Raw genomic sequence first — 9,983 nt, forward strand, 5'->3', positions numbered from 1 at the left:
TGTTGTCTCGGATTCTCCAGCATCTGCAGTTCCTACTATCTCTAATTCCCAGGATAGCAGGACTCTCCTTTGGGGAATGATTGAGGAGACTGGGTCTGTATTGTATTGAATTTAGAAAAGAATTAAGGGTGAATTTCATTGGTGTTTACAAAATTCTTAAACTGCTAGCAGGGTGGAGACAGAAAGGATGCTGCTGTTGGGTGGATATTAGCAAGGAAGGTCTAAAACCAGGAGATATAGTCTCAGAATAAAAGGCAAATTGTTTAGGACTAAGTTGCAGAGTTTCTTCACTCAAAGTTGTGAATCTTTGTAATCTTCTACACAGGAAGGTTGTGGGAACTCAGTCAATGTTGAAGATAGAAATTGTTGAATTTCTAGATACAAGTGGCATCAAAGGACGGGGGAATGACACAGGAAGTGGTCTTTAGGTTAGATGATCAGCGAATGTAGAATCACAGAACAAGGCTCAAGGCCCTACTCCTGCTCCTAATTTCCTACATTCATCTGCTGCTATCTCATCCAGGTTTTTGTATGCTCGAGACCCAACTATGTCAATGCTTTTCTTGTAGGCCCCTTGACTGCTAACACCCTTGGACTCAAATTCAAACAAATCTCCACAAACCCATGCTGGAGATCATGCTGAGTACTGCTCACCCCAGCACTGCTGTCCTCACTGACTTACATTTGCCAGATGGGGAGCCACATCTCCATTTTAAAATTCTCATCCTAGTTTACAACTGTTTCCGTGGCCTCACATGTCCCAATCGCTTGAACCTCCTCCCATCCCACAATCCTCTGTGCTCTCGGCTCTCCTCCAACTCTGGCCTCTTGCGCAACACCAACTTTAATTGTTCCACCACCAAAGGCTGTTAGCAAGCTCTGGGAACCCTCTCCAATCTGCTGAAACTCTCCCTCCTTCTGTGACTGCCCATAATACTTACTCATCTGACCAAATTTATGACCGTCGGTCCAAATATCTCCCTATGTGTTTGATGTGATATCATGGTCTGTTAATCTTGTCATGAAAAGATGGTTACTGTGTGTTTTAAGTTTTTCTTTTACTTTCAAGGGATGTGGGCATCACTGGCAAGGCCAGCATTTATTATCATTCATAGGTGGTCATTGCTCAACTAGCTTTTAAAAAGCCCTGGCTTTGTGCCTAAAGTACTGTAATCTTCAAGACCACGGACCAAGTGGGATTAGAAAGTGGGATTAGAACAGGTGGCTAGTCTATTCAACAGGCCCAGGCATTGATAGGCCTCTTTCTGTGCTAAAACATTCTATGGTTCTGTCAGTGAATCAAATTATTGTGGATCTGGAGTCACATGTAGGGCAGGCCAGGTAATTTGGCAAATTGGCAAATTTCCTTCCTCAAAGGACATTTGCGAACAATTGATGATCATTTCATGGTCACCATTACTGAGACAAGCTTTCATTTCCAGGTTTATTAATTGGATTTGAATGCCACAACAATGCCGGTAAGATTTGAACCCATGTCTCCGCAACGTCAAATAAAAACCTAACGAACTACGGATGTCATAAATCAGAAACGAAAGCAGAAATTGCTGCGAAAGCTCAGCAGGTCTGGCAGCATCTGTGAAGAGAAATCAGAGTTAGTGTTTGGGGTCCGGTGACCCTTCCTCAGAAGCATAAACTCTGATTTCACTTCACGGATGCTGCCAGACCTGCTGAGCTTTTCCAGCAACTTCTTTTTATGTCTCTGGAGCATTAGGCTGGCCATCTGAATTAATGGCACTTTCTCCCATTGAGATGATTTACAAGTTGTTGTTTAACGGTGAGAAATAGCTAGTGAGGGGAATAAGCAGCAGTTAAAGCTGCCCGGTAAGTCCAGTGGCCTGTTTTATGGTGTGTGTTCCACGCAATCTTGTGTAAACTTGAGATTACAAAGCAGCTTGTCAACCCCTGTACCTTCATCACAACGGGCAGGTCAGTTTGGAGGTAATGGTCCTGGTGTGCCATGACCGCAGCAAGCGAGAGGAGATACTCGTTCCTAGCTTCTGTGACCCGACGGTTGCACTCGGACAATCTGGCAGAGAGCTTTAATGCAAAATACACATGGTCAGGCAGCAGCTGGGCTGTTGTGATCTTGTACTGTAGCAAGGACACCAAGGTCTTGGGAGAGAGACCGCTGAGCAGGTCTACTGGAACGGTGGCAAGGACAAGGGACCTCAATTATGAGGAGACTTTTAAAGCTGAGTTTGAGCTCTTTGAAGCAGAGAGGGTTGACATAAGGTTTTGTAGTGGCGTTCATTATTAGGAAGGATTTTGATACAGTAAATGAGAAGCCAGTGGCAGGAGAGTCAATAACTGGGATCCAGAATACAGTGTGGAGCTGGAGGAACACAGCAGGCCAGGCAGCATTAGAGGAACAGGAAAGTTAACGTTTCAGGTCAGGACCCTTTCCCAACCCAAAATGTCAGCTTTCCTGCTCCTCTGATGCTGCCTGGCCTGCTGTGTTCCTCCAGCCCCACACTGTGTTATCTCTGACTCCAGCATCAGCAGTTCTTACTACCTCCAGAATAAAGTGATTGGTGAAAGAATAACAGCAAAATGGACTATTATTTAACTGGTGAAAAATTGCAGCATGCTGCTGTGCAGAGGGACCTGGGTGTCCTTGTGCATGAATCACAAAAAGTTGGTTTGCAGGTGCAGCAGGTAATTAAGGCGGCAAATGGAATATTGTCCCTCATTGCTAAAGGGTTTGAGTTTAAAAACAGGGAGGTTATGTTGCAGCTGTATAGGGTGCTGTTGAGGCCACAGCTGGAGTACTGCGTACAGTTTTGGTCTCCTTACTTGAGAAAGGATGTTACTGGCACCGAGGGGACATGGAGGAGGTTCACTGGTTCCAGAGTTGAGAGGGTTGGCTTATGAGGAGAGATTAAGTAGACTGAGACTGTATTCATTGCAATTTAAAAGAATCTTATGGAAACATATAAAATTATGAAGGACATAGATAGGATAGAAGCAGGGAGGCTGTTTCCACTGGCGGGTGAAATTAGAACTAGGGGGCATAGCCTCAAAATTAGGGGGAGCTGATTTAGGACGGAGTTGAGGAGGAACTTCTTCACCCAAAGGGTTGTGAATCTGTGGAATTCCCTGACCAGTGAAGCAGTTAAGGCTGCCACATTAAATGTTTTTAAGGCAAAAACTTAAATTTTTGAACAGTAAAGGAATTAAGGGTTATGGTGAGTGGATAAGTGGAATTGAGCCCACAAAAAGATCAGTCATGATCTTATTAAATGGCAGAGCAAGCTCGACAGGCCAGATGGCCTACTCCTGCTCCTATTTCTTATATTCTTATCAAAGAAGCAAAGGTACAAGAAGGGACTATTTATTATATAGATGCAGCGAATTGTGATCTGAAATGTGCTGCATAAAAGGGCAGTGGGAGCAGATTCAACAGGAATTTCCAAAAATCGATTGAATAGATATTCAAGGGGGAGAAAACTTCCACAGGGAAAGAGTTCAGAAGCAGTACTATAACTGTGACCTGTTCCTGTGCCATGTCATTTTATGTTTTGCACTCCTACCTTCGCACTCAGCTTCTGTAGACTGGTTTTTGAATGAAATATTCCAAATTCGCTCTTTTTCGACCTAAAAAGGACAAGGTAAAAACACCCTGTCAATTCATTATTAGCTCAGAGAAACAAGCTTGAGATTCTGTGGCACAAACATGAGTCATCGTGTTTGTTACACAACTTGAAAATTTCCTCTCGCAGTCAACTTGAAACTTAGCAAAACTCGGAAGGGAATCAATACTGCTTACCACCCCCTCCAGAGCTGACGTAACTTATTTTGGTTCAGAACACAAGGTGAGAAGTTTGTATCTTGCACACAACCAGACTCCAAACATTACTCAAAAAAGTCTTTCAGTCTGAAGTCATGGTTTTTGAGACTGGAGCTGATCTCTTCCTGAAGCATCCCCACAAGATGACCTTGCACGAGCTCTCAAACAAATTCCAATTGAGTCATGATGCAATTCTGCCCCACACTGACATCTCCAACAGCATGGTAAATGTGGAGAATGAGGCGAACGTTTGCAGGATAACTACAGCAGTATTTCTGTGTTTTCTCTGTGTTGTACTCAATACAGTGAGAGTCAGTGTCTGCGGAACAGGTACTCCAGTGAGGGTCAGTGTGTGTGCGGGATCCCGTACCCCAGTGTAAGTCAGTGTGTGTGTATGTGACCCCGTACCCCAGTGTAAGTCAGTGTGTGTGTATGTGACCCCGTACCCCAGTGTGAGTCAGTGTGTGTGTGTGACCCCGTACCCCGGTGAGAGTCAGCGTGTGTGTATGTGACCCCGTATCCCGGTGTAAGTCAGTGTGTGTGTATGTGACCCCGTACCCCAGTGTAAGTCAGTGTGTGTGTGTGACCCCGTACCCCAGTGAGAGTCAGTGTGTGTGTGTGACCCCGTACTCCAGTGTGAGTCAGTGTGTGTGTGTGTGTGTGACCCCGTAACCCAGTGAGAGTCAGCGTGTGTGTGTGTGACCCCGTACCCCAGTGTGAGTCAGTGTGTGTGTGTGACCCCATATGCCAGTGGGAGTCAATGTGTGTGTGTGTGACCCCGTACCCCAGTGAGGGTCCAGTCTGTGGGACCTGCGTATAAGGGAGAAACAGTCATATTTGTTGGTTAGGAATTGGTGAAGGAAAGCTGTAGGAACTGAAATATAACTGAAACTAGAACTACTTTTCAGAACCCCCGGTCTCCCACCTTCCCCGACCAATGGGACTTTCAGCCAGTTTCACTCCACGGTGAGTTCCTTACTTGGCCTCTGCCTCAGCTGCTTTCTCCCGGGTGATCTCAGCAATCCTCTGCATCTGCCAGTACTTCTTCTTCGCTTTATTCACCTCTTTCACTGCCTCAGTCAGTTCCGACTGAATCCTAAGCAGCTGCTCTGAACACTGCCAAATAAACCGCAGAAACAGCAGGGGGTCAGTCTCGTGAGATTGGGAGAAGTCATGGGCCTGTATCTTGTCAATGCCTGTGATTAGAAAAAGAGGTTATTGATTTGCTCGCCGAGCTGGCTTGCTCTCGTTCAGTCGTTTCGTCACCATGCTAGGTAACATCATAAGTGAGGCATCCGATGAAATGATATTGTTCTACTCTGCTTGGAATTATACTGTCTGGTTTGATATCGTGAGTTGTGTCATTTCTGGTTTTGTTTGGTGTGGGTTTGTATATGGACTATGCAGATCAAAACCAGAAATGACACTACTTACCATAATGGACCAGACAGTATAAATTCCAAGCAGAGTAGAACAACATCACTTCATCAGAGACCTCATTGATGATGTTACCTAGCATGGTGACGAAACGTCTGAACGAGAGCAAGGCAGCTCAGCGAACAAGTCAATAACCTCATCCGCAACCCGAGCTACAGATCCTTGCTAAAACTTTAAATTAGAAAAAGACTCCTGCACAGAGAGGAGAGAGGTGCAGTTGGGATTTCTGGACATGAGGACAATTAACTCCCAATACATTAGACTCGGGTTGAGGATACTGTATTGTCACATACAGTACAGAAGAGACAGATGTGAACTAATTTGGGGTTCATGTAAGGACTCATGTAAGGAGAAGCAAGCAAAGCTGTTCATGAGGAGGTCATTTTCTGAGGGGTGTTAGGAGAAAAAGGAACTCCTGTGGATCAATGCACAATTAAACTAAAAGGGACTGAATTCTAAAAGTGAATAGATGTGAATAGCTCAGGCATGATCAGGAGGTGCTTGTTTCAGACCAGTTAAACCAACAAGATTGGCTTGAGATGAGTGAGCTAGGTGTTTGTAGATATGCACCTTGTCAGTGTTAACTCTACCCAGGGATCCCCAGGTACAACAGGAGTGCCAGTGAAAGCAGTTTGAGGACCAACTACATCGATTGGGCAAAATAGATCCTATGTGCTAGTGTCAGAGTTGTAAAGACTGTGAGATTGCACATAATGCCATATCTGTATGCCAACTGATGCAGATACTTGTAAATTATTGCTGGGTATTTGTGTGGTCTTGACTATTTTACAAAGATATCATCTTTGAGTGAAATAGAAGTCATGGGTTTAAGGTGAGAGGGGAAAGATTTAAAAAGGACACGAAGGGTAACATTTTCACACAGAGGGTGGTGCATGTATGGAATGAGTTGCCAGAGGAAGTGGTAGAGGCTGGTACAATTACAACATTTAAAAGGCATCTGGATGGGTATATGAATAGGAAGGGTTTAGAGGAACATTGGCTAAATGCTGGCAAATGGGACTAGGTCAGATTGGAACGTCTGGGCGGCATGGATAAGTTGGACCAAAGGGTCTGTTTCCACGCTGTAAATTCTACGACTGTATAAATACATTTGGCTATGGGTACATGCTTGATTGTCCATTGACTTTGGGCCAGGTAGTTAGACTAAGTCAGATTTTGTCCATTGCTTCCTTTCATTGGAATTTGGGGAATCATTTCTCTTTGGGTTGTTGGTCTCATTGGGATTACAATGTGCTCGTCCTCCTTGTGTTTGAGAGTCAATGAATTTCTGTTTGTTGGTAATCACACTCACTGCAGTTTGATGGCATAACGTATCTATGTAAACAGAAATAGGAAAATCGCTCAACAGTAGAGCAGTTCAGCCCAGGGATCAAAGTGAAACAGTGGGATTGCTTTGTGATTGATACGTATCTGTAAGAGAGAGAATGGGGCAGTAAGATTAGTTTGGCACTCATACAAGCCCGAAGGCAAAGACTGGGGCAGTGGAATTAGTTGAAGATTGATGCAGAGAGAGTAAACATTGGGTTTTTTCTGGGATTAATGCCGGGCTGTGGGGTGAAAATGAAACAGTGCGATTAATTTTGGAATTGATGCACGACTATAGAGATAGAGTAGTTTCATCCGGGATTAATCCAGGGCTGTTGGGAGAGAATGGGGCAGTGGGATTAATTTAAAATTGATACAGGACTATGAAGAATGTGGGGATTAGTTTGGGATTCATTCAGGGCAATGGAGAAAGAGTAGGAAAGTAGGATTGATGTAAGATTGATATAGGGCTAAGAAGTCAGAGTGGGGCAATGGGATTAGTTTGGGATGGATACATGGATCTGGAGAGAGGATGGATCAGTTCAGTAGTTGCTCTTGAGGTACAAGGGTCAATTGCTCTATAAATGGAGATGGGTCAATGGTAATAACCGTCTTCCTCTTGTTCGGGCTGCCAGCTACAGACAGGGTTCAATAACACCTCATGCTACACACCTAAACATAAATCCCCTGCGTCAATAATAGCCATACGCAGCTCAGAGCAGAAAGAGACAGAAACCTCATCAAAGCTGGGGAGCAAACATCTCACCTTTTTCAATCTCAGCTCCTTGGCCGAGCGCACAGTCTTCGCTGCCTCCACATTGACCATCCGGTAATTCTCTGCCGCCGCAACACGTGCCAGGCCGAGTTGGGCCGTCGCTTCGATGGTGGAACGCCAGACCGCTGAGGTGGTCCTAGAAAATACGCGGAACACAGCAACAGGCTGTTCAGCCCTTTGCAGCAACAGGAGGAGGCCATTCAGCCCTTTCTATTCTTGAATTAGATCATGGCCGATTCCTCCTGTATTTTACTCACCTCCCTCAGCAGTGCCCACTTCCCCAGTGGGACTGTAGAGTGGCCAAGCCTCAGTATCAGGGATCTATCTGCCCTGCACAATTTCCAGGCAGATTGCTAAACCAGTCCAGCTAAACTGGTAGTTAGAAATGTGAGATTGCCACTAATAAATCCAAAAGAAAAATCATGAGAAATATCATTTCACGGACAGAAAATTGAACTTGCTCCAACAGGGTGCTTAAGGAGAGTAGACACAGTTAAGGATAAGTCAGATGAGTAAGGAAGGGACAAAAGAATACACTGATGAGTCAAGAATGGGGGTGGATGGAGTCACATGTGAAGACTACCCAACAACATAGAATAGAATCCGTTCAGTGTGGAAACAGGCCATTCGGCACAACAAGTCCACACCATCCCTCCGAAGAGCATCTCACCCAGACCCATTCCCCTGCCCCTGTATTTCCTATGTCTAACCCACCTAACATAAACATCCCTGGGCACTATGGGCAATTTCCCACGGCCAATCCACCTACCCTACACATCTTTGGACTGAGAAGGGAAACCAGAGCACCCAGAGGAAACCCATGCAGACATGGAGAGAACGCGCAAACTCCACACAGACAGTCGCCTGAGGCTGGAATTGAACCTGGGTCTCTGGTGCTGTGAGGCAGCAGTGCTAACCACTGAGCCACCGTGCCAACGTGGACCAAACGCCTTGTTTCTGGGCTATAGGCATCACAAAAAAAACCTACACATGCTGGAAACAATGGTAAAAGCAGCTTCAAAATATACTGAGCATTAAGCTTGGGGCAGAGGGATGGTCCTCAATGATACGGTTAGGGTATTGGAGAAACTGCTCCAGTTAATCCAATAGCCCAGGACTCTCAGGTTAATTTCAAAAAGGACACAAACAAAAAGTAGGAGGATAGAGAAAGCCACACCTGGATCACTCGGAGAGAGTCTGCACTGGAGAGTTTGGAATCAGTCACAAAGAACGTTTTGACTCTCACACCTGGTCACACACCTGTGAACCGGCCCAGCTCAGTAGGTCCCTGAATGTGATTGGTGTAAGTTAGCTAACAGTTTGTCAATGAGGGTCAGAAAACGTTATGGTGACACTGTTTCATGAACGCAAATGTGGTGCTGAAATCACAGCTGAGGAATTCTTTCTGTCCCTGAGAATAGTTCAGAGGTCATGGATTCAGGCTGTACCACCTGGTCGCAAAAAAGCAAATGAGCACAATTACCTCATCCCACTGTGGGTAACCCCTATCCCACTGACCCAAACCGACACGTAGTGTCATTGTAGGACATGGGAAGGTGGGAGGGTGAGACTGAGGCATATTGGGAGAAGGTGGGAAGGTGAGATTGAGGGACATCGGGAGGAGGTGGGCGCAAGTGAGAGGGGTGAATATGGATGCGAGGGATATCAGGTGAGTTTAAGCGTCAGGGATATGGGGAGAAGGTGATAGATGACAGTAGATGATTGTGAGAAAAGTTTTTTGCAAATTTTGTTGATGTCCAAGAATGGCCTACTCTCCACTACAAGGAAGAACATGTTATGGTCATGAGGCTAGAATTATAAAAAAAAGGGAAGGGAAATTCAATTCAATGCAGAGATACTGTTCAAACGCAGAATACACATTTAGGAAGGAGAGTTGATACATGTTAGGAAGTGCTGGAAAATGCAAACACACTGGGTGTCTAGTGTTATGTGGAGTTAATTGACCTTTAGTGGCTTGTTGCTTTTTATCCAATGTGAAAATTCACTGCAGGTTACTGTTAAAAAAACGAACATGGTTCCTTGTCTAAGCTGCAATGTGGCATAACTACGTTACCCACACTCTGTACCAGTGCAAGTACTACAGAATCTGACAAGCCACAAAGAACCGAGACAGGATCTGAGAGTGTTTCACAGTTGAGGTTTTGTATTTTGTATCTTGTGGAGACACAAACAGCTTTTCTTTGTTGAGTAGGTGTTAGGAGGATTTGGAAGCTGACTGTTAAATCCATTGAACCAGGTCATGAAAACTCCTTCCGTAACCAACAGACCTGGATTGGGAGTTTTTATTCTTCTTTCCTGGCATGTGAGTGTCAAAAGCCAGACAGTTTCATCACAGGTCCTTCAGTGGTTTGAGAGCCCACATCTTCTGATTCAGAGACAGGCATGCTCTCCGCTGAGTCACAAAATCTCCTCACAGTCTGAGGTTACCGAACTATCCCATCGACTTTCGTCAGAAAATAACATATACTGCAGCCAAACATCTGCACAGCCTGATTAACAAGAAACAGCTGCTGCTTCAAACTGCTCCATGGGTCATTGAACAGCAAATCCAGGTAAGCATTCCGAGTGAAGTACTGAGGGAGCGCCGCACTGCCAGGGGGGCAGTACTGAGGGAGC

At 45.1% G+C, this 9,983-nt stretch overlaps 1 protein-coding gene across 1 annotated transcript in view; it reads right to left on the bottom strand.

The window, feature by feature from the left end:
* Positions 1-726: 726 nt before the first annotated feature.
* The window catches only part of LOC109925160 (mast/stem cell growth factor receptor Kit-like), a 74,449-nt gene continuing 65,192 nt past the window's right edge, over positions 727-9,983 (bottom strand). The window contains exons 21-25 of the mRNA XM_048603481.1: positions 7,338-7,482; positions 4,788-4,924; positions 3,552-3,615; positions 1,930-2,058; positions 727-981 (exon numbers count right to left, since the gene is read on the bottom strand). Of these exons, the coding sequence (XP_048459438.1) occupies positions 727-981; positions 1,930-2,058; positions 3,552-3,615; positions 4,788-4,924; positions 7,338-7,482 (730 nt within the window). The remainder of the gene's footprint in view (positions 982-1,929; positions 2,059-3,551; positions 3,616-4,787; positions 4,925-7,337; positions 7,483-9,983) is intronic.

The sequence above is a fragment of the Rhincodon typus genome, chromosome 12, assembly GCF_021869965.1.
Source record: "Rhincodon typus isolate 14 chromosome 12, sRhiTyp1.1, whole genome shotgun sequence".
Lineage (NCBI taxonomy): Eukaryota > Metazoa > Chordata > Chondrichthyes > Orectolobiformes > Rhincodontidae > Rhincodon > Rhincodon typus.